The sequence below is a fragment of the Scardinius erythrophthalmus genome, assembly GCF_964197995.2.
Source record: "Scardinius erythrophthalmus genome assembly, chromosome: 7".
Taxonomy (NCBI): domain Eukaryota; kingdom Metazoa; phylum Chordata; class Actinopteri; order Cypriniformes; family Leuciscidae; genus Scardinius; species Scardinius erythrophthalmus.
In genome coordinates, this window is record NC_138227.1 from 24,171,119 (window position 1) to 24,197,645 (window position 26,527).

At 38.0% G+C, this 26,527-nt stretch overlaps 1 protein-coding gene across 1 annotated transcript in view; it reads right to left on the reverse strand.

Moving 5' to 3' along the window:
• The window catches only part of frem2b (FRAS1 related extracellular matrix 2b), a 79,387-nt gene extending 53,846 nt beyond the window's left edge, over nucleotides 1-25,541 (reverse strand). Inside the window, 2 exon segments of the mRNA XM_081369693.1 lie at nucleotides 17,859-17,948; nucleotides 20,443-25,541. Of these exon segments, the coding sequence (XP_081225819.1) occupies nucleotides 17,859-17,948; nucleotides 20,443-25,459 (5,107 nt within the window). The 5' untranslated portion in view covers nucleotides 25,460-25,541.
• Between the last annotated feature and the right edge of the window lie 986 nt (nucleotides 25,542-26,527).

Genomic DNA, 26,527 nt, shown 5'->3' on the forward strand with positions numbered 1-26,527 from the left:
AGTGGGGAAACATGAGCACAAGAGCACTATTGTTGAAAAGGTTGTTTGAACAATAACACATTATTGTTCAAAATCAGAAAGATTTATTTTTAAGAATCTTTAATTCAGCAAGGATGCATTAAATTGATCAAAAGTGGCAGTAATGACGTTACAATTTCTATTAGATTTCCATTTCTATGCAAAAAAAAATAAAAATCTATTCATCAAATAATCCTGGAAAAAAAAAACGGTTTCCCCAAACATATTAAGCAGCAAAACTTTTCTTTTTCATCATTGAAAATAATAATAATAAATGTTTTTTGAGCAGAAAATCAGCATATTAGAATGATTCCTGACGGATCATGTGTCACTGAAGACTGGAGTAATGATAAAATAAAATAAATTAAATAGAAAACAGTTATTTTAAATTGTAATAATATTTCACAATATTACTGTTTTACTGTATTTTTGATCAAATAAATGCAGCATAAGAAACCTTCAAAAACGTACCAAGCTCTAACATAGCCAACACATTTGGACGGTATTGCCATGGACACATAGATTAATCCATATATATATATAAAAAAAATATATATACTGTATACGTAATTATTTCATTTATACACATTTATTTTACTTGTACATAAGCCACGATGCTTCATTTTCTGTGAGATTTTAAGGGAAGACGTGCTTATCGGGCAGTATTAAAGCAATCGGCATTGCATGAGAGTCATATAAAAAATATTAGCTTAAAGCTACACTGTGTAATTTTTTAAGTTGATTCTTAGCTAAAAACACTTTGTTATTTCAAAATGATATGTGCTCATTAATGTGTAATTACTTCTACCAACTAATCAAGTATTCTCGTAAGCGTAAAATCTGCCATTTAGAATACATACGAGCGAGTCACTTGAATGGCGGCAGCCATGTTGCGCCTCAATCTTGAAAATACATTAGCCAAAGGGACATACCTGGAAATTCAAGCTTTGCCTTTCGCGTTTTTACACTCAGTGGCACCGTGACGAATGCGAGAGGGAGATTACTCGCGGCTGCCGGCAGATTTGGATTAATACGGCCACCGTAGGAGTTAAAACGCCCTCGGAATGGGAGGGGCTAGAAAGTAATATTCAGTTGGTAGTCATAAACAATTTCACCGCTAGATTGGAGAAAATCCTACACAGTGTAGCTTTAAAACATAATGTATACAGACATGTTCCTCTGGTCAACACTGCTTTATGTAACGGTCAATTGGTATATGCAATGAAATGTTTCATTAGTGTTATTGACAAGCACTAATATGCCAATGCGGTCTGCAGTCAAAACACATATTTATGCTTTTATACTGTTCTTTCATCACAGTTAATTAAATGCAACCATTTCACTGCTTATCAGCAAAGACATGAAGTACTGAGTTTTTTGAGTACTGAGCAGCAAACAGGGGCTTTACTTTAAATAAGCCTATTTGGAGTTCAAGCACACCACAAAAACCTCTAAACAAAGTGCTCTAATCATGGTTTCCAAATGCCCAACATGTCCTTTTCCGTCTTACTCCAGAGGCTAAGAAAAACTTTTTAATAGGTCTGACAAAGTCCGAGTTAATTCAGTATAAGCCTAGTTTATTCCCTGTCTGCCCTGAAACTCTACCCCATTCATCTCTGATGTCCAACGACTTTCGTTTCGAGACCAAACTGAAGTCTAAAACCGTAGTGGCCATACATACAATTAAGAAAAAAAGTATAAGATAACATCCCTGGATGTGTAAGAGTTTCATTGTGGTGCATACTAAAAAAGAAGCAAAAATAAATAAATACATACAATAAATACAATAAATAAAGAAGACAGGTAGAAAACTAGCAAATCAGCAATGACAATTATTATAAAGATGAACACTGGTTTGAAGTAACAAAACATGACATAGTGAGCATCATACCTGAGTAGGCTGACAGATGTGACATATACAGACCCGAAGAGTGCCTAAAAATGAACATTGCCCTTAACTTTCTCGGTGCACGAGCACGAAAGGCCACTACCATGTTCTGGAGTGGCGTGCTGATGCATTCTCGACAGTCAGTGACCTTTTCACTGAAAAGTGAAAAGATCTTCACTTAAGAGGCAGTGCAAAGCAGAATAGCAACACAGCTGAAAGGAAGAACTGACAATCAAATGTGCTGCGAATAAGAGGAAGATACCTCCGAAATCAGATACAGGAAAAAGTTGATTTACATGGATAAATCGGCCATGAAATTCAAATAAATCACAATTAGAGACACACAAAATAAATATCAGACTATATTAGAGATTTCTTAGTACCTAGGCTATTTTTACATTTAGATTATATTTGCCATAACCAAACTCTCACTTAACACACAAGTTAATCTTTAAAAATTCTAATATGTAATCTGTAACACAAGTAATTTGCTATAGCAAATCTTAAAATGAATATCCATTTCTCACACTGTAATTTATAATATTGTGATACAGCATTTTAAACAACTGAAATTAGTTTTCAGTGTTTTGTTTTTGATTTATGAAGACAATTTATTGTTTTCAGCCATGAAAATGAACAAATTATTAAAATTATATATACTGTATGTAAGTATACATACAGTATATGGAAATGTATGCATTGCATCAACATGAAAATGATCTGCTTTAATAACGAATAAAACATTTTTATATCAGTGCCTCCTTAAGGTCCTTTCACACTGGACGTGATTTTGACGCACGAATAATTCGCGCAATGGTTTTATTTTTTGATCAGCTGTTTGTGTAATGAGCGCTTCCACACCGAACGCGAATGTGCTGCGGCGACTTAATATAAAACGACTTTTATTTTTTTCGCTTCGATGTCGATTTTTTTTTTACTTTTGCGGCGACAGAAAAGGCTTCAGTCAATCGCATACTACAAGGACAATGATTGTGTGACGTAGCATTGCCAACCAACTCGGATATCACGACTGTGAGTATGTTGTGTGATAGTTTTCGTCGTTGTATAGTCCTGTGCTGTGTTGGCTAGAAGGCTAAACTACATTTGGGATAGAAAGCTAATCGTCAAAGATAGAGATCGAGACCGTGTTTACGCAGCTCATGTGATGGGTTTTGACGCGAACTATTCGCATACGAACTATTCGCTTTTTCGTTACGCATCCGGTGTGAAAGGGCCTTTAGTCACTATAACAGACAAAAACAGTGCTCTTCAAATAATAACAAACAATTTCATGTCTTCTATTCAATGAACACACCAAGTAAAAAATTCACAGTACAGGGTGGAAAAAGTATATAAATCTCTGAGCCAATGACTGTAAAAGCTAACTAAAGTCAGGGGTCAGTTAACCAGCAGGTCAAACAATAAGACAAGATGGGAGGTGATTGGCTCTGACCTATAAAAACACTCACAGATTTGCTATTGACAAGAAATTAATCCAAACGGTTCACATACTACAACTGTATTTGCAACTCAATGCTTTGGAGTAATGAAAAATCCAAGTCGCTGGAATCTGAATATAAATAAATCTTATGGCTATGTAAACATACATTGCTAAACGCTGGCTATTTTCAGGCCCCTGGACAAGGTCCCAAACAGAATAAAGTCCCAACGACATGTAAAAACACATAAATCAAGTGATTTACTTGATTTAGTAGGGCAAAAAAGGCATGCTGAAGCTTGCGCATAAGTACAGTGCTATGATGAAGAGCAGGGAATAGGAAATGCATTGCAGCTTTTACAGACTAAGGTGCTCATACTGCTGTCCCGAGGCTTCAGGAGGCGGTCAGCATGCGTGTCATTGATTTACAGGACGAAGGTTACACTCACAGCCGGGACAGATTGACTTTCATCCCCAGGGATTGGGCTGTACTTGTTGATGGCTCTTTCACAGTCTGCAACATGCGCTAAATCCCCTTTAGTTGCTTGTAAAACTCAAGGTCATGAGGACAGCGGTGAAAAGTGCTACATCTTGGCCAAAGGCGTTGACTGATGATTAGACAAGTGCTAAAGACATGCAGTGTTAATGACATCTATTGACTAACAATGAATAAATGAATAAATGAATTGACTGAATAAAGGAAAAAGGGGGCTTCACTTTACTGGTGCAAAGCCTGTCCTTTCATTAGCTTTATCCCTAAAAGTCCATAAAGCTGTTCAGTCACAGTGGTCCTCATTCATGTTATGAGTACTGGTGTCATCCAGAAAACTACAAAATTATGCTTTTAAACACTTTTTCAGATATTGATTAGACCATTCAGACCTGCTTAACTGAATGGCCTGATTAATTGAAAAGATCCAATTCAAAAGAATGGTTCAGACATCTCTACTAACACACAAAAGAGTGCTAAGGCAAATACATTTTTTTTTATTATTATTATTATTGACTTTTTTGTATTATTTTTAATTTACTTACTTATTTTGGTCTATTTCTTGACCAAACAAAAGTACTGTATGGTTTCTTTATAAGACTTTGAATATAAAGTCATATGAATCATTTTAACTATTGTTGCTTTAAAAAAACCAACCAGTACAATTCTTTAAAATGATGTTCAACAGGAAAAAAAATGAAGTCATACAGATTTGCAATGACATGAGGGCAAGTAAATGATGACAGAATTTTCCTTTTGGGGCAAACTATTCCTTTAAGAAAATTCAGAACAAAACTAAACTGTGCTTTTCTTTACAACTGAATGCTTTTTCAGAAGAGCCACGTAACAGTAAATAGCTAGAAGTCAGAAATTAGAATTTATTTGAGGCAACAGAATGAAAGAATGGCGTGACATGGCTCAGGGCTTTAGGAAGTTGCTCATAACCACTCCAAGGGATTGAGCCACTTCTCTATCTTTCATCTCCCCCTGCACTTCCTCCCAGTCATTACACAGATCTAAAAATTCCCTTATCCCGAGGGGAGGGGGAGGTGGAGGTGGGGGCAGGTGGGTAGTGCTTCATAGGTTATCTCCCAGGAGGAGATGCTCAACAGCACCGGCTGCTCACAGCTCCCTCCCCTGAGATGCTTGCAACTGACTATCAGCACAATGCCAGAACATACAAGGCAGCTTGCATGCATTAGTGTGGGCTATAGTGGGATCCAAAAGTCTCATAATGAAATAAATAAATAAATGATCCAATAAAAATTACACCACAGTCAAAGATCGTGCAGTCCAAAACCAACATTTTAAACACCAACAACTTTATTCCATACTGGACAGCACCGCAAAATACCTACATCTGTATATCAAGAATTTGGACGGGATCTCATTTCTCTCTCATTTCATCTCAAGACGGTACACTGTTCTGATGGAGCTCTACGATGAGGTGAGCTATCAATTTCAGACTGTGTCAGTGAGTAGGAGGGTGAGAGAGAGAAAAAGGAAGATAGAGGGAGAGATGGGGGGGGGGGGGGTGAGGTGGAGGAGGAAAGCTTGTCAGATTCAAGTCAAGACACCCAGGCCCTGCGGGAAGGGACTGAGAGTCTGCAGCTTGGCCCTCGCTGTCAGCAGATCCTCAAAGACAGAAGTAGGAAGGAGGCGGTGAGAAAGCGAAGGCCAAGGAAGAATTATGCAGCCTGATGTGATAGAGATAATGCCAGGTTTACAGATGCAGAGTGACAGCGTGTCTGCAGCACTTGGGCATTCGGAAGAACAGCAAACAAGGTCTTTTTGTTTGCAGGATATTACCTTTGAAACCCATGACTGAGGCCCACAAAAAATAAGATGAAAGATTGGCTTTACCGTGAAGAGCATTCATCCTTACATTGCCAACATGAAAGCTGTATCACTGGCTTGACAATGTATCGTATACTCTGTCACAGTTGTCATTCTGTGATTTGTATAGTCTATTTTAGTGCTTATAGCCTAAACATGTTTGGAAATGTTACCAATTATGTTTGAATATTTAACTATATATATATATATATATATATATATATATATATATATATATATATATATATATATATATATATATATATATATATATATATATATATATATATATATATATATAGTTGTGGTCAGAATTGTGGGCACCCCTGGTAAATATGAACAAAGATGGCTCAGTGACACATTTATGTTGATTTTGACATTTGTTTTGAATTGTTGTCCTGATGGAAGATCCAACCATTATACAATTTCTAGCAGAGGTCACCAGGTTTTTATTTTTTATCTTTTGGTATTTGCTAGAATCCATGATACCATGTATCTGAACAAGATGTCCAGGACCTCAAGCAGAAAATAGGGCCACAACATTAAAGATCCAGTGGTATATTTACCAGTGGGCATGGCATACTTTTTGTCCATGTTTGCACCCAACCCATCTGCTGGGTTTGCTGCCAAAAAGCTCTTTTTTTGGGGCGTTTTCACACCTATAGATAGTTTGTTTTGTTCCGAAACAGGGAATTCATTTGTTACAATGCCTTTTCTTCTTGGTTCGGTTCACTTTCACAAAGCAACAAAGCATCCCAAAATGGGTTTATGCAAGTCAAGAGTTTCCTCTGCGTCATCCATCAAAAATGATTGAGAAGTTAGCTCCATGAGCTTATTGTGGCTTTATTTGTAACTGTGAGAAACACGTAAACACTATACAAATGTAGCCATCATTCCCACTGTTACATTCGAATTAATACTACAGCAAATTCAAACACGCTCTCTCTGGATCTCCCAGCGCTGTCTAGAGATTAACAGTGTCATATACAAATGCAAACACTATACGAATGTTATAATGCAACTAGAGCAGGAATCAAGGCTTCATCAAGACAGCATTCTCAAACGGAGAAGCTCAATTACACAACATTTTAGGCGAGAAAAATGGGGAGAAAATGCACCAGGTTCCGAAACAAACGCTCAGGCGTGAAAGCTAGGGTCTTTGGCCACTCAAACTCTCCTCCTCACTGTGCATTAGGACGATAGAGACACATTTCCTCTTCCAGGCAGATTTGTAACATCTTTAGTTGATTGGAACTTCTTAATTATTGCCCTGATGGTGGAAATGGGTATTTTCAGTGCATAGCTACTTTTTTATTTTGTGAGGCTCAACAATCTTTTGCTGCACATCAGAACTATATTCTTTGGTTTTACTCATTGTGATAAATGATTAAGGGAATTTGGCCATTGAGTTTCTTCATATTTATACTCCTGTGAATGAAAGAAGAAGTCGTGGCTGGACAATTTCATGACGTGCAAAAAATATTAATGGGAATATACTTCAGAGATATTTTACTCATAAAACATTCTAGGGGTGCCAATAATTGTGGCCAATGTGTTTTGGAGAAAAACACTTATTTCATAATGTGCAACAATTCTTTTACTTTAATGAAAGGTTAGATTTTCACAATTTTTTTGAATGAAAGATCAAAAGGATAAAGAATGCAGATTTATTTTACAGCCATCTTTGATCATATTTGCCAGTAATTCTGACTGTATATATATATATATATATATATATATATATATATATATATATATAGTTGCAATTTAGCAGATATTAATTTGATGATAATTTTGATGATATTAAATTAATCTTGTATATTATTTTAATATTCTTTAATACGTTTTAAAAAGTTATCATGGTTTCATGGTTCCACCAAAAAAATTTGGACTGATTTACACTGATAATAATAACAAATGTTTCTTAAACACCAAAACAGTGTCACAATAACTACATTTCCCATCATCCTCCCTGGCCCTCACCTGCATGCTCTTCCTCTGTTCATTGTCAGCTGTATCTTGTTAGTTTCCATGGTCACTGTCATTGAGTTAATTTGCCCCAGCTGTGTCTCGTTTCCCTGATCTGTTCTATAGCCCTCTGTTTCTCCCTGTTCCTTGTCTTGTATCATTTAGGCTACTTTAGTTATAGTTGGTGTTGGTTATGCTTCCTGATCTTATTTTTTAATTAAAGTCTCCAATTGACTCTCATTTGTCGTGCGCTTGATCTCAACCACCTCATCCGTGCTAATCAGTAGATCATCAGAATGATTTCTGAAAGATCATGTGACACTGAAGACTGGAGTACTGATGCTGAAAATTCAGTGCAAATTTTGCACAGGAATGAATTACATTTCAATAAATATTAAAATAGAAAACAGTTATTTTTAAATTGTAATAATATTTGTATAAAAAATATGCAATAAAAATAAATATCTAATAAATATAGTTTTATGGGCTGAATCAAGTAGAAATCACACTTTAAGGTAACAATTGCAGGTTAGAGATTACCACATTTTAGAGTGCATAAACGATAAGAAGATTTTTTTTTTAAAACACTGCCCTACTCCATACTTCAATTCCCGTGGCAGTACAGGTCTTGAGGCGCACTGGCATGGAAAAACTGACCTAGTTTTATAGCTGGTTTTCTGTAAACTTTTGGAAAGGAATGTGTAGCCTGGTAAAAACTCGTCTTCAAATCATCACTGCAAGAGCAACATCCTGAGGGAGGGAATGACGACACTCAAATAATCCGGCGGGGCAAGCCTGGACAGAATGGGGAGAATGTGTTGGGCACGTGAACCCGGACAGAAATCTTGCTACTGCCAATACATACACGACACGCTGCTGTGAGCAAGTAAGACATGCTGCTGCTGCACAGCAGCATACATGAATTACCTGTAGCAGATCTATACAGGTGGAGCTGGTGGAGGATGTCTGAAAATGCCCTACAACTGGTACAGAAAATGCTGACCAGTATTTTGAAGGTTATGCAGCGAGCTCATTGGTTACTGATAGAGCAGGAACCAATCAGCTGTTCCCTATAGAGAATTATGTGATTGCAAGAAGATTGAGATAAGGACCTATCAGCCTGCACTATCTAGAGTTTCATGACATAACTTTGTATATCCAATATCAGTAATAAAAATAAAAACCCTCTAATTACTGCAAATGCCTGATATGGTCTTAATATATTGTGTCATTAACATTACCATGGGTGTCAGCAGCAAAACCTCTAATTCACAATAGTGCTGGGCTATACCGGTTCATACCGAATACCGGTGTTTATTTTTGTTATGATATGAATTTTTAATTTAATCGTTCGGAACGCGATACGACGCGACTCTGTTTGAGAGGGTCCCCTTCCTTTTGCACTGTGGTGAGGGCACAGCTGTATGTTCAAATTCAAGTTCAAGTTCAAATTTATTTGTATAGCACATTTAAATACAACCACAGTTGACCAAAGTGCTTAACAATGTCAAGATACACACAAATAAGTATGTGTTACTAAGGGTGACGGTGAAGATGGATAGGTTAAACTATAATTGATAGCTGTCGAATTATATTACAGTGTTTCTCATACATTGGTTTACAATATCAACACAGCCTTTTGAAAAATCTATTTGTGGTTTGCATTGATATCGTCGAATAAACATGAGCACTGTTTCAAAGTCAAAACGCGGAGCGGGTGTTTTTTTATATGAAGGTATCTGAAGTGAACTGACAGTCTTTAGAAAAGTTTTGATGTTATTTGAATTGAATCTTTCTTTATCTTTCCTGATAAAGCAGCGTTTATGAGCGCTGCACTGCTTTGTTTACAGCCATTACCGGGGAAACGGTAACTATTACTATTTCTGCCGCCTCCTACTGGCACCTCTTTGTAAACAGCCTTGTAAACCTGTATTAAAGGTCCCGTTCTTCGTGATCCCATGTTTCAAACTTTAGTTAGTGTGTAATGTTGCTGTTAGTTAGAGCATAAATAATATCTGTAAAATTATAAAGCTCAAAGTTCAATGCCAAGCGAGATATTTTATTTAACAGAAGTCGCCTACAGCGAACAGCCCGTTTGGAAGTCAATCTGCAGTATTTCCTCTCTCAGTCAGTAGAAAATGTGGTTAACACCCAGTCATTCTTTAAAAAAAACAAAACAAAAAAAAAACAGACATATACGGTAAAACCGTTATAATTTTGAAAAATACCGTGATACGGATTTTTGGTCATACAGCCCAGCACTAACTCACAATCAACATTACATTGACTGTTACAGTACTTGTCAAGGTTCCTACTTGAGATGCGCTATATCCCCAGTTTGAAAGTATCAAATTCACGGAGAGGCAAAAGAACAAATAAGTATGGCAGTGGAGTTCAACCGATGCTTTCATGACCTGCTAACCTCATGTATTTGTAAGCAAGCTCCACTGAAACATAACTCCCACTCAAGAGTACTGAAGTTACTGCTGTGCAGAAGAAGTCTGCAGAGGAGGATGAGGGAGCGCTTGTTACATCAACAAGTGTAGTGCTTGTTACTTCTTTACTGTAACTATTTTACTTTCTAACTATAAGCCTATATTTCCAAACAGCGGACATGAAAATGAAAGGGATATTAAAATCAAACCACTTCACATTTTCCTGTGAAACACTGATGTGCCGATCCAGGAAAATTATAATGACACCCTTGTGGGCAGCAGATGTTACCTGTATATGGTCTATAATCTACAACCAGATGGTTTATGTGAATCTGTGTCTACAATGTCAAAATCACTACTTACACGGCCAGCCGTAAATTAATGTGCTGAATAGCACATGTTTTGTCTACGGCCCAAAATAGACTGCAGCGATTTATGATTGTGCTTATCCTGTAATTATGAACGACTTTGCTCTAATCGCTGGAGGATCTGTACCTAAAGCACCATTCTGCAAAGCCAAAGGTGGTATTTTCATTAATAATGGAATGTGAACAGATGAGAGAATGGAAAAAATATGCTGATCTATGCACATCCGTTGTGAAGATGAAGGATAAAGCCTGTAAGAGACTCTCTGACCTGACCGGTGCATGTATGAGCTTGTTGTCTTCGTAGCACTTCATGGCATGTGGTGAAACATAATCCTTTTGCTAACCTGAGATTGGAGTGAGGTGGTGCTTCAGAGATGAGCTGTAAAGAGACCCCCTCAATGTCAATGGTTATGAATGAACACAAAAGTTTTGTGTTGAGCGACCAATGCTTGAGCAGGTTTTGGAAGTCAATGTAACCTAAACAATTCCTTTACAATGAAATAATAAAGTGGGAGGAATTCACTAAGAATGAATGTAGTGTAGTAGATTATTTGCATATGCTTTCTGCATCCAATTCATTATATTATATTATATTATATTATATTATATTATATTATATTATATTATATTATATTATATTATATTATATTATATTATATTATATTATATTATATTATATTATATTATATTAGAGTCTTATAGTGCGGATTAAATATTATAGTTTTTCCTGGTTTCCCTTTTCCTGTTAGTTTCTGTTTAATTGGTCGTCATGGGTTTTAAAGGAGAACTCGGCAACTCTAGCGAACTCTAGTCACTTCTTCGCTGATTTTCCCTTTTGTTGTCGCATGTTTTCCCCACGAGCTCCCCCTACAGCTGTGGGGGGGCGTATATGTCACAACACGGTCGTAAAAAACTCTCTACCGCTGCTCATGTGCGTTTGTTTTGATCGGAGCAAGCCAACTGAATCGTGTGGAGCTATGTCTACCGAAGTGGGTAATCTGGTAATACATCATACATGCGTGTGTGTTTATGTTGAATTGTCGTAAAGCGATTCGTGTTTCGCGCTCGTTCTCGTTCTCGTTCCCGCTTCTCACGAGACTTCCAATTTCTATTTTGCCGGGACGGTAGTCCCCAAGTTGCAAGGTTGGTTTTCCGCCTGGGAACGCTGGGGGAAGCGGGGAAAGTCACCAGTATCACCAGAATAGGTTGTTTAACCATCCAAATGATTTCCAGACAGTTTTATTAAGTTAAAAAAGTTACCAAGTTCTCCTTTAAGTATGTTCTTATTTCTTTTATGACAGTAAACAGAATCAATGCTATTTTTATACTTACAAAATTTGGATTCTCAAAAGGCCTTATGTAGCCAGATGTTCCCCTTTCCTGCTGTAAAATTTGAAAGTAAAGTAATGAAATAATTGAGGAAGCACCCATGCAAACTTTTTGCATTGTTGGATTGTAACCTATACTTCTTTGTCTTGAAAAATAATGGTTAAAACATCTTCACTGGCTGCTCACATTTAAAATAGCATGAATTTAGTGAGTGGATAGATACAACTTCATTGAGAACAGGCAAAAAATAATAATAATAATAATCAAATCAATGCACCGCAGCTCTTATAATCAAATAAACAACAAAGTTGCAGTCTTAATTCATACTTTATGGGCATATTACACAAAGAGAGAAAACAAGCCTCCCTGGACTCCCTGGACTCCCTGGACACAGGAGGTGCAAGCAAGATGGTTAAGTGAGAGAGAGACAACAAGACGGCAAGGTAAGAGAGAGAGGGAGAGAGAAAGAAAGAAAAGGCAGGAACTGAAAACAAAGAGCAAGGTGCAGGCGGGAATCTGTCAGTGGGGACGTCTCCTCCACTGACTGACTGAGTGGATTAGAGGTTGGAGGCAGACAGCTTCTCTAAAGCTCCACAAACAAACCCACAGGCAGTGCTAGAACTTGTGTGTGCTCAGGTAAGCTCAATTTCCAGGGGAGGAGGAGAAGAAGCAGAGGAGAAAATGAAAGGGAGGGGTAAAAGTGGCTACACAGAACAATTAAGTGAACAAACATGCCAAAAACTGGCCCTTAGGCCTCCATGTCATCTAATAAACAAAAACCAGACGATGTATCTTCATCCACACAGGCCTGACCACTGCCGAGGGGAATCTTTATAGGTTGAAAGGTGAGAGAGTTTGCTGGGTTCAGCCAAAGAAAAGCACAAGTTTCCACTCTCTGTTAATCTCCATTCAGCAACCTGACAGGTCTCACAAATAACAATTATTGCCACTTTCGTCTCCTATTTATTCTTCCATTTCTCTACCATTTTTCAAGCTTAGCAGCTGCCTTTATTCAAACTAATGCAAAAAAATAAATAAAAAAATGTGGTAAAGAATGTCGTACCAGATAAAGAGAGTATTATTTCTCAAAAAGGAGGAAACCAGGCTTTTGTAGTCTACCTCAATAAGATTAAATGAACCGCTAGAAGTGTGTGACTTAAAAAAAAAAAAAAAAAAAAAACATTGCTGAGAATTTTCATGAGGTGCCTTCAGGTAACTGCTATTTCAGCCTGTATTTGGCAGCATGACAAGCAATGTTCATCTATTCCTTGTTGAGCAGTGTTCAGTCTAAAACTGTATACACACAGAGGGAATTGAACAAGGCAGAACAGTGCTTCTCTTTTTAAGTGAAGTAATTTTGATTAAATCAGAATCACCTTTCTATTTTTTTCCGCATTGAGGGCTGTGAGATTTCTGTAGTTAAAGGCAGGGTTGGCAATTTCGGAGAGGCTAGCAGTAGCAAGCTAGCTTTGAAAGAGTAAGATCCCACCCCTTCAGAGCATCTCCAAAGCCATGCCTTCTCTAAAAGACATGAAAGTACACCGCAGAGTCTAAATTACCAGCGTTAAATTACCTCATGTCTCAAAGCACATAACATTATAATGATAATGTAAACAACTTACAGAGCTCTTACTTGTACCACCTGACTGCTGCAGATTCATGTCCGCGTTGACAGTGTTGTTGAAAAAGGCATAGAAAGGCATCTGAGTATGAGGACGTAATCAGCTTTGGGTATAACGTCACGGGTTGCCATCTCGTAATTACGGTTACGACATGGCATGAACGTAGCATTAGCTTTTGTTTTGGTTCAGGAGGAACATTCACTTCCCACATTGTAAGAACATGAACTTTGTATTAGTCTCATATTTAAACTTAAATAAAAGCTTTATTAAACTTTAATAACAATAAAAGGTAATAGTATAAAACGGATTAAATAGAACAAAAATCTGAAATAAAGATGAAATAAAACGTGTATTTTTATATTATAATTTTCCAACGTCATGCACCACTGGTGGTAAGGACGGAATTACACAAAAACATCTATAAAATCATATTTTGCTGTATTTTATAATAATAGTTTTTCAGTGTATCTTGCTTCATCATCTAAAGCATAATATCTACTAGCATGTTTTTGGCAATGTAACCACTTCCACCAAGATCTGGAATCATCCAAAAACAATCTTTGGATCCTTTAGTAACCACCTGTTGATATTTGTCTCAAAGCTTGCAAACTTAATCATCCTTTGGGAGACCAATTATATTAATCATTGGGAACATGAGCCAAAGGAACAACTAAACGGAAGAATCTGCCAGCAAATAACAGCATCATTTTGAAGGGCAATTTCAACTCCTCTCATAAAATGATGTTAATTATTTACTTGTAATAGATGTAATTTGGCCTCCATTAGAATAGGAGAAGGGCAAAGGTTATTGGCAACAAAAACATTTTAACAACAATTAAAATAAAATTATTCTTAAGGCAAATGCTGATGCACTGGGCATACACATGTAAATATAAGGTATTCAATAAGAAAGACATAATGCATTGCATTTACTGGATTTATTCACTTATACACCCCATATGTATTGTATATACATCTATATGTAATGGCATGTTATGAGTATATGGCATGTTTTACCGTGTTCTTTTGAGCCAAACTCCCATATGTGCAACTTATTTGGCTAATAGACATGAAATCTGATTATGATTCTGAAAGCAAGCCCTCAGTCGAATTGACTGAGAATACTGATGTTTTTTTCCACTACGACTGCCTAAATTTCCCAACAGCTCAAGCCTATGATTAAAATATTTTTATCTGAGAAGACAGATACACTTTTAAACACAGCAATGCCTCATAAAACAAACTGCTTAATCTGACCACACATCTAGTAGCATTTTCTCGACTTTATTCAGCTTAGCCTAAATAAACCCTATATAAACCCAACACAATCTCTACAAGCAACAAAAAATGCCCTGTTTTACAACCTGTATGAGCTGTACTGCAGCTCACTCACATTCTATTGCATTAATATAAAGAATAAACAGTCATTTAGATTCATCTCCATTTTTCCCCTCTTACTATACAAACACAACCTGCAGAGTGATTTTGGCTGCTGGAACATGACAGGATACAGCTGTATATGAGCACTCACAATCCAGTGTGGTTGCCTGATACACTGCCTGTGAAACAGCCGCAGGGGTACCTGGGGGATTTAGTTTGACTGCCACAGTGGCTCTGATGCGTACAAATAACATCAGCAGCCTGGCGGACTTGCTATCAATGATCCAGTATTAGAGTTTCATAAGCATTCAATTCACAAATTAAATCCTCAAAACTGACCCTGCATCTGAATATGTGTACTTTCACTGCTACACAGTATGAAAAGAGCCTCAAAATAAGTCAAATAAGTAGGGAATTGGGATGCATCTAATGACTAACACTAATGAATGGTTAATTAAAAAAGTCAAATATGATTAAGGTAGCAATTTCCACTATAGGCGAGAAAAGGTGACCACACTGAAGCAAAGTCCTGTGCTGGTTTGGAGATTTGAAGCCCTCAACATGTCTTTATGCTTATCGGTTCACCTGGTGGGTACAATTTTAAACATGTAAGGCACTCTCTTTCATGGGGAGGAACATGAGTAACTCACCAATAAGAAAATGTTAATGCATACTTGAACAGCTCAAGGGTTTAGGAGAGCCTCTAGATCTTATCAAGTCCATTTCACAGACGTTTCATGAAGGTGAGGACAAAGTCTGTCCATTTAAGGAGATGTACGTGTACCATTATAGGTGCACACTGCACATATGGATTAAATTGATCAAAAGTGACTTTTGACATTTATATTTTTAATACATTCATGTAAAAAGTAATGAGTAATGATGCTGAAAATTCAGCTTTGCCATCACAGGAATACATTACTTTCAAAATATGTTAAAACAGAAAACAATCATTTTAAATTGCAACAATATTTTCAAAATATTACTGTTTTTACTGTATTTTAAAAGAGATGCGATCTTTATGAGCATAAGAGACTTTCATAAAAATCGTACTAATCCCAAACTTTAGTACGATTCAGTCCGAATGCAATGATATGATGTCCTGTCAGCGAATGTATTTCCATTCCTCCGCACACCTGCTCGCGCAGACATCACACGTTATCAGCGCGGCCCGTAAGGCCATGCAGAGTTGTAGACAGACAGTCACCGAGTGCCACAAACAAAAGCAGCCACTATTATTGTAATGTTATGTGCTTTAAGACTTGAGGTAATTTAATGCCATGTCTCGTGATGCTTTGCAGACTTTGCTCTGGCTGTGAGCGTTCATGTGTTTTGGAGGAGGCATGGCTTTGGAGAGAGCGCTCTGATGGAAGGGTGTTATCTTATGCTTTCAAAGGTATAGCTGGCTATTGCTAGCCTCTCCAAAATTGCCTACCCTAACTTTAACCTTAGGGAGACAATGGAGTAATTTCCATCAACATAATTTCCACTACAGAATGGAACTTAAACAAAATACATAATTAAACACAGTTGTGATGCAGTGGAAATGATCATGATGTTTCAGAAAATAACAAAATTCTCCTGCAATTTGTGAATATACACTGTCGAGATGAGATAACGTTTCAGAGTTTATATAGTACACTTATATAGTAAACTCAGCGCTTATAACTGAAGAAGCACAAAATTCCTCAATCTTTTGACAAGCCTTAAAATGAAATCTTCATTTAGAAAACAAACAGCCATAAGACAAAATGAGGGATTCTTAAACCCTTTCTGAAAGGAGTGTATGACAACATTCAGCAGAATCCCATTGTACAATTGCCAAACTTCAGAAGACACACACACCTCGTGCCAACTTCTGATAGACAAAGGCTCTTTGTGCCAGTTAATTGTGCCAGTCAATTTACTCAGCAAATGAGTAATCTAATTAGCATGCACACAGAACAACAGCAGAGAATGTCAAATTCATAAAAAAATAAGTCAGTCTTCATTTTTTAAGCTTTTTGCTTTTATGATACAAAGCAAATGATTAACAAATTAACCTACTCAGGAAGAGTTCAAACTCATTCTGCAGATCCGAAGTAAACCACGTGAAACGCTCTGATTTAGTCTTCTCCCAACCTCTTTAAATATTCATATATCTACATTCCCATATAGAACCATGCAAAATGACGCTGGTTTTCACCAGATGATTCCACTGTGGCTACAGAAGATTGGGAATGGGAGGTGAGAGCATTTCTGGGGAAAAAGAGAAATTGCACCATCACAATACAGCATGTTTCTCTATAGCCATGGCGAAGGAGAACAATGAACAGGCTGTCAGGAGGGTCTCGAAACGTAAAGCGTCCTCAAAAGCCCACTAAAACAAGCAATCAGCATTTGCATATGTAAAAGTGGAAGCCTTTAATGTTTTCAAGTGGGCTGTGTGTACAAAAACGAATTAGGGAAGACAGGTAGGACCATACATTTACAAGAAAATCAAATAATGAAGGCATAGCTTTGTAAAAATGTATCAGAGCTTCAAACAAAACTCATACAACTTACTCAGCATTACCTAATTAGCCCGACAATGGCAGTCATTAAGACAGACAGTCATCCTTCTCAAATGATATTATGGTGGCTAAATTTAGACGAAAGCTTTCATCGCACAAGTGATCTTCAAAGTGGAACACTTGTTTCTAACATATGAGCTCTAATTTTATTTGGCAGTCAAGCAATAAGTCCTTAATTGCATTCTGGGACTTCTACCTCACTGGGTACTAAGTGCACTTGGTGGGCTTATAATTGGACAGTTTCATTCAATCCATGAGTGAGAGTCTGAGACTAAAATATTTTTTTCAATAAAATGATAAAAACCCAACCAAAGTTTTCCAGCCCAATATGCCAATGTGTCAATCAAAAGACATTCCATACTGAATCGTACAGATTCTAGTTATTGCTATTGCAGTCACACCATCACAAGCTCTTCGTGAGCACACAAAGAAATGAAGGATGCTGCAGATAGGAATGCACACTTCTGTAATCCAACTAGTCCTATTTTAAACATCCTGAGGCAAAAATAGTAAATAAAAGTTGAAATGGCTTACCATTGTCTTCAATGGAAAAGTGGAATGCGTCGCTTGTGGCATTGTCTCCGTCTCGAAGCACGTAGCAAATATGCATGTCATCAATGTCAGCTGAAGGAGAAAACATTCAAACAGATAAGTAACTTTTTTTAAACTATATTAATAAACTAAGTTGTGATGCACTTTATTGCTTTATATAGATACTAAATAGATCAAGATCCATTGTATTATGCATTTCATTTTTCAGAATCTATTCCAGTAATATATTTTTATAATGATCACATACTCAGATGCAAACATTTCTATATACAGAATGATACAGTATATATAAATGATATTATTTTGCATGGGAAATTATATTATATTGCAAGGAAAATTTTTTTTTTTATATATATATAAAATATATCTTCAGCTGTACATTTAGTATCTTTTCTATACCTAAAAAATACATATTAGTACAGGAGGCAGGAGTTTTCAAACTTTTTAATGTCAAGGACCCCCAAATATATAGGAAATAACAAAAATATAAAGGCAGCTATATATATGTATATTTTAAGACTAATTTGGACTGATAAAAGTAATGTGTGATATTAAAAACTAAACAATTGCCATATATGTTGCCATTTACTCCTGTCCTAATGTAATAATATGTACTCCTTATAGGTACTAATGCACTGCACACACTTTAGGGGGTAGAAACGGCACAAAGAAGAATTCCTAAATGTAAAATCTTTGCACATTTTTCCTACAAGTGTAGCCATCCCAAATGGCCCACATGATGTGAACTCCACAGGAACTATTACCTAACAGCCAACAACCCATGTGTCAAAGTATAGACTTTGAAAAGGTGAAAAGGACCATGAGGGCGCAGGGTTCCATTTAGGACAGGGTCTATGAACCAGGTTGAAAAACACTTTCAAATAAGGGCATATTGTCCATCTGCTCCTGCACAGAGGGTTGCAGGCACCAGACTGCATTATGTCTGAGATTCGTCAGCTGGGCAGTTTTTAATTTAGAGTGAAAAAATATACAGTATATGGCACAAAAGCCATGGTACAGCAATTCCCTTCTGAGTGAAAGGAGCCAGAGAGCAGCAGGTCTCCAGCTGGCACCCATCTATTAATTTCTCCATCACCCTCTCTTTTGCTCAAACTTTAGAGTGCATTTAATGCATTTGTTTTCTCTGAGAGGGTGTTGCATCAACAGCACTAGCCTATCTTCAATATTTGATGTCAAAACATTTCTCTTCAAAGCGGTCAGCTCATAAAAATGTAAACCCATCATTTTCAAATGCCCGCAAGGGAGCAGCAACTTTATTTACTGTCAGTAGCCCACACCAACACCCCCCACCCCCAACTGTGCTAAATTCCCTTGAAATATTCAAAGAGAATCCTCAAAAAGGAGCTTATTTAGAAAGGGGAAGCACAGTGGCAAGTTGAGCATGTCCCCTGCTAGTTTTGACATTTACAACTTTGTACAACTATACTAAGGCTTTCCTGATATGCCTGAAAGCTCAGAAAGCCCTTTATTGTAACTCTTTGACTTGTGTAACACGGTTGTATAACTGTTTGCTTTGTACTATCTATTGGTGAAAAAAGACTTGTAAATTATTGGTCTTAATTGATGCCAAACACATCTTACAATAGATACTGATGCCATTCTTCTGATTCATTCTTCAATGTGGGCACTTTTCCAGATAGGCTTTTCAGGACAATCACTCATAACACGGTTCAGAAAATGGTAAGACAGTATACAGTATAACAGTTCACCCAAAAAGAAAAATTGTCATCATTTATTAACCCTCCTATTCAGGCTGCTCTTCTCCAAATAATAAAAATGGAATAAACTTGAGGCTGTCAAGCTCCAAAATTGAAAAAACGGCATAAAAGGGATCTATACTGTGAAACTATACTGTGTTTTCACTTTTTCACTAAAAATCCTCTGAAATCTGCAGTAGCTCTCAAATCAAACTCAAACCATTGACGTCAATGTTGTTTGGTAATGAGACAATCCAAAGCAGTGCTGATGCACCATTTTTCTCATCCATATAGACTTACTCACAAAGTGAGGTTTTATTTTTGGGGGACAAACTGATTAAATTTAAGTCTGCTCCTACTATTTTTATGATAATTTTTTTTGTGCCTTTTTGTAATTTTGTAACTCCCCCCTCCCAAAAAAAAAACAACCTGAGCTGATTTGCCAGTCTTCCAGGGTTGCTGGTCTGTTGGTTTTAGAGGGGTTGTGGGCATTTTTCTTCTAGTCAAGCCGGGATATATATATATATATATATATATTCAAGAAGGGGTTGACAGACTCATTCCCGATTCACTTTTATTATATGGAAATGAGCAGCCAAGATATTCTTCAAAAACTTCACCTTTTGTGTTGTATGGAAGAAAGAACATCTTTTGGGTCTGCAGCATGAGGGTAAAAAAATTATCACTGCATTTTCCCTTTAATATAGTATTCTCACATTTATGTTAATCCAGTATTCTCTCACATACTATTCTGATGCATTAAACATGAATCTACCATTAATATTAATCCATTTAAATGTTTTAAATTAATATAACCTATTGCATTAAATTAGCATCACAAAACTTACCTTGGGTAAATGTGGTGACAGTTGCATTGCCTTTTCCCAAGTTAATGAGATAGCCATGTTCAGCACCCACAGTAATTTTAAAAGTCACTGCTCCTTGAGGGCTGTCTCTATCCTCTGCCTTTAATGTTTTACTAGTGATTAGGAACCCAAGGTGACCAGTAGGGAGAATTCTTATTGTTGTACCACCCTTATTAGTCACAACCTGCGGAACTCCGTTGTCCACCGAAAAAATTGTGATTTTCATCATCTGGGGTTTGCGAGTTGCATAAACAGTGTCAGGGAACACATAAAAGTCTGTGTGAGTTCCGTCAGTGACCGTAAATGAGAAGCTGTCAGAAGAAGACTCGGTTCCATCGTGCTTGTATCGGATCATGTTTTCATTTAGGTCCTGCTTGGTGAAGAAAGTGACAGGTCGGGTGTTGTTAAACAGCAACTTGCCATGAACAGGCACCTGGGTGATTGTGAACTTTAAAAGCTGGTCGGCTGTATCACGGTCCTCCACCGTCAGCTCAAAAGGAGTGATTAACTTATTTTCGCCTTCATTAACAACCAGTCCGTGAATGGTGACCACGGGCTTTTTGTTGTCAACATCCGTAATGGACACACGAAAGGTGCGGAACACAGGGTTGTAACCATCAGTCACCTCAAACTCGAAGCTGTCCATCTTCACCTCGTCATCAGCAGTGTGGATGTAGTATATTTTATTCCCAGCTAGTTGAAGCTGACTGAACGAACTAATGGGCATCCCTGGTACATCAGTGCACTCTAAGTGTCCTCGTATAGGGGCACGAGTGATGGTGAACACCAAATGCTCATCAGGGCTGTTATGATCACTGGTGCTGAGCAGGTCTGTGGTTAGAGTCACCCTTCCTCCTTCTTTCAGAGAAACACCTTTGCTGATCACATCAGGGAACACCATGTCTATTCCACCCACAGTTACATAGAAGTACCTGTCAATCAAGGGGTTAATGCCATCAGTAACATCAAATTTGATAAGGTCACGAACTCCCTCTTGTCCGTTGTGAATGTACATGATCATATCTTGGTCAACATCGTTTTGTGTGAAATTCATTCCAACGGTTATGTTTTCAAGTGTTCCAAATGGTGTTCGCTTTTGTAAAAATCCTTGATTTGGACCATAACGGATGATGTAGGTCAGAATGCTGTCTTCTGTATCCAGATCAGTTGCTTTTAAAACTTTATTGTTGATTATTTTCACCTCTCCTATCTCTATTTCAAGGCCATCGTTAATCGCCATCCTTGGCGTTTCATCATCAACCAAAATGACCATAATCATGACGGTTTTCTCCACCGTGAATTTTCCATCAGTAAGAAGAACTTCAAAACGATCCTCTGTGTTTTCTGAATCATCATGCTCGTAGACAATACTTGAAGCCTCTCGTATCTGATCAAGAGTGAAATTCGTGACAGGAATAGTGCCTGAGGTTAACTGATTGAGGATATATCCATGTTTCGGAGGTTTTGAAATAATAAACGTGAGCTCACCCGCTGGAACATCAGCATCAGCGCCATTTAATATTGGAGTGTCAATCACAATGTTCATGCCTTCCATCACAACAAACTCTCTCATATGGATCTCTGGCTTTTCGTCATTGGATGGGATTATCACGATTGGAAAAAAGTGTCTCTCTGAAAAATTTATCCCATCTGAGCACCTGAAAGTAAACCTGTCCTCAACTGGCTCGACGCCTTTATGAATACTTTGCACATAATAAATGTGGTTTTCCCGAATGTCTTTGATGGTGAAAGCACTAATTGCAATCCCTGATCTGGATTTCTCAGAGCCTGGTGCAGGGGAGATGTTTTCTACGTATCCTGAGGTAGGCTGCACAATAATTGTGCAAAGGAGGTCATCATTAGGGGTGTCAATGTCATTAGCACTAATATGTGAAATTTCAATAACGTTTTTCTCACCCTCCACGACAATGAATCGGGGGCCCACGAAGACCTCAGGGGCCTGACTATCCAACGGCAGAATGGTGACCTGCACACGAACCCCTTTGATTTTATTTCCCCCAACTGTCCATTCATCAGACATATCAGTGAGCGTCAAATTAAAGAAGTCGAGTTTTGTTGTCAAGCCAATTTCTCCAGTACTATGTGTATACACTACCAATCCACTAATGATGTCTGCTTGAGTGAACCTATTGGACGGCACACCATTCACTAATATTTCACCAAACACTGGGGGTTCCTCCACGATAAAGGTCAACCTGAGGTCATCAGTGTCCTCGTCTCGACCCTGAATGACATTGGTGGTGATCTCAGTTGCTCCGTTCTCCAAAACATCTATGTAAGAACCGATAGTGCCCTCTGGAAGACTGATGGTTGGTGTTTCGTCATCAATGGGCTTCACATTGATCCTGACTGTGATTGTGACAACGTGGACACCGTCGCTGACATCAAGCTGGAAGAAATCACTGGTTGACTCATCACCGTTATGTATGTAAGATATTCTGCCATTAGATATATCGTCCAAATTGAATGAATTCCCTTTGGTCATATCAGTGAATGTGTATTTAACGTGACCGTGCTTTGGAGGCTGGGTGATTGTAAACAGAATCTGTGAGCTGTCCGTGTCTGCATCTGTGGTGTCCAGCTCAGCACGTGTGATGACATGCACCCCTCGTTCTAGCAGGGTAAAGCCTGTGTTGGTGATCTGGGGAGGCTTGTTGTCAACAGGCTGTAAAAATATAGTAAAAATTCCATTGGCACTGTTTCCCGACATGTCCTCGACTTTGTAATGGAACTGCACCACATGTGGAGTTATTCCGAGCTCCAGATCAGGAGGCTTGTAGGCTATCTTGTGATGGTTTATCTGTGCCTGAGTGAACTCGGTGACCTCTGAGTTTGGACTCTCAGTTAGAACGATGCTTCCCAGAATGCCAGGGCTGTTCTCATCTGTGTCAGTGGGTGGCTGGGTAATTGTGTACTTCAGGTCCCTGTCTTCCGAGTCCAAGTCTGTGTAGCGCAAGAATTTTTTTCGAAAATGGGTGAGCTGGTACTCGTGGACGGTCACTTGCAGGGTGGTCCCGGGGTACAACTCTGGGGGGATATCATCAATGGGGAGAACTTTGATGATGAAAGAGTTCTCACCTGATTGGTTCGGTGGGTCATTGTCATCTTGCACACGGAAAACAAACTGGTCCATGATGGTTTTTGTATTATGTGGTCCGACATGCCTGTAAAACAGCTTTCCTTCTGTGATGTCATACTGAAACCACTCGGTCACTACTTTCTCATACATCTCGTCCTCAGCATTGAACCTCCATGTGGATGGATCCTCTGGTGCATCTGATTGACGAAGTATTACTTCTCCGATATTAGAGGAGGGAGGCACAATGATGAATTTAATGGTTGAATCCTCAGAGTCTATATCTGCCGCACTAAGCATTAAAGGAGAAATGGGCATCATTTGGTTTTTAAACAAAACCAAACCTGTGTTGGCATTGATTATGGGAGGTTCATCATCAGTTGGCACCACTGTAATGGGAAATAGAAACTCAACTTCATTTTTGCCATCTGTCATTCTGAAAATGATATTATCGCTGTACGTATCGCTGCCATCATGCTGGTAGATGACGCTACCTACATCAAGATCTGCTGGGGTGAAAAATTTTCGCCTGGACCCCAGAACTGTGAGCTCTCCGTGGCGGAGCCCATTAATTACTGTGATTTGGACGTTGTCTAAATTGTCCTCATCGCTAATTTGTAGGTTTTGTGAGCTGGACAGTGGCCTGGACTGACCCTCATAAAGCAGTTGTCCAGTGTTACGGGTCACAACCGGTGCTAGAGTGTTCATGGGCTTAACTACTATCATGAACGCAAAAGGGTCTGATATAGCCCCCTCAGTGTCTACAACTTCAAATTCAATTTGGAAAATTCTCTCTGCATCTGAATCAACAGAGGGAGGCTTGTAGGCTATTTTAAGATCTTTCAGGTCTGCTTGATAAAAAGACGTGATGGGCAAATTCCTGTCATCTGTGCTTACAATGTAACCCTCCTCAAAGGACAGCGGAGAAGTGATGTTAAAGATTAAATCATCAGGATTAGATTCCACATCCTCAGCGGCAAGCATGTCGTGGGTTATAGCTGTCATTACGAACTGGTCGACTTCCATCATCATCATTGCTACAAAACTCGGTTTAGGAGCTGTGTTTTCCTCACCCTCTTTTATAAGCACCACAATTTGGAAAAACTCTTGTTTCAGTACATTCACTTCTTTGTCTTGTAACTCTAAATACATGGGAATATAATCTCGGTTTGGAGAACGATGTGCAAAAGTGTGCTGATAGTGAATGTCCATTCTGACAAATTCATCACAGTTCACTGGTTTGCCTAATTTTCCATTATCATCCAGCTTTCCATACCTGGGTAATGAGCTGCCTCTGGCCAGAGATGTAACTTTACACAAATGAGCATTTCTATCATAAGTAAACTCCAGGATTTTTTTATCAATAGGATTACTCATTCCAAGCAGCTTCTCTACAACTACAGGCATGTGTTTGGTGAGAATCTCAAGCTGAGTGAAAATCACCTCCACTTCCATCATAAAGGGAATGATGACTGTATCAGTCTGAGTATCATATCTGAGCTGAAGTCTTACTCTGTCTTTTGAGGGGCTCCTGGATCCGAAATGCGAGTACTTTACATCATTGGGACCAAATTCACAAGGAAACTTTTTCGGGGACAGCTGTCCCGGTCTCTGTGACAGTGGGTCATTATCCAGAACTGTTATGGTGCACTTGTCTCCGGGCTGAACTTGGATAACCAGATCATTGATTGGATCAATATAAACAGATCTGCCGAAGGGAACCCGTATTCCATTATTGGCAACAAGAATAGCATCCTCTGAAAGTTCAGATCTTAAACCGTAGGTTAATCCCAAACTCTCAAATCCCTGTGTAGATGCATGGCGAATCAAAGTCAATATAAAGAGAAACAAGTGCACATGACACGCTCTACGTCGCCGCTGATCTGTTATACTCCAAGCCATTTGTAATGTGAGCCAGAATTACTCATTCACGTTCGGCACAATCCGTGGCAAGATGAGAAAGTGGGAAAAGTTAAAGCGCACAACAGAAAAATCTCCCATTCGCATCAGCGCAAAGGTGCATCATTCTCCCTGAGCAGCTCGCACTCTGAATAAACTTCATGCCTCGCGGAGCCGTGCGGGGGAAACCACGCCCCGCTCTCACGCTATTGACTGAACTTTACGATGGAATTCGTTCGGAGAGCTCTGATTGGTCGCACGCACTGTCACACAAAGGCAAGCGGGGACAGATCGGCATTCAGAAAGAATGACTTGGTGTGGTGTATTATGGCAAGCCGTATTGGCATTCCTTCCTTTAAACTAACCACTATCTATTATTATTGTAGCCAAGTTTAAGTTTTTTATCTGGGTATATTTTGAGCAAAAACTGTGTTTTTTTTTGTTCCTTCTTTTCTTTTCGAAACGAAAACCTGTCAGAATTAAACAACGTTTAATAGTAAGCCTATTTTGAGAATGTAGTTTTGAACCTGTACTATAAGCTTTGAAATAAAATAACAATGCCATGCACTTCTGAATTTCCTCTTTATTTTAATTGTAATAGCCTATAATTGTAATCTAAAATGTTATTGATGCATGACTACTCAATCAATGGTGATGTATTCCGTAATTCTGAAATTATTTATTATTTGGTTCCATGAAATAATCAGAACAAAGCAATAACATTCTTATTACCAAATAACATTGGTAACACTTTACAATAAGGTTTCATATTACATATAGTTAACATTAACTAACTTAACTAATACATTATTAAAATCAAAAGTTGTATTTGTTAACATAAGTTAATGCATACAAAACAATGAACAACTATTTTTTATTAACTAACACTAACAATTAATGAATGTTAAGAAATATATTTCACACTGTTAATTCATGTTAGTTAATACATTAACTAATGTTAAATGAGACCTTATTGTAAGTGTTACCATAACATTTTAATTCTGGAACAACTGAAAGGGATAGATGGATAAAAACCTGTGTTCTTCATTTTGAAGCAATGCAGTTTGCTTT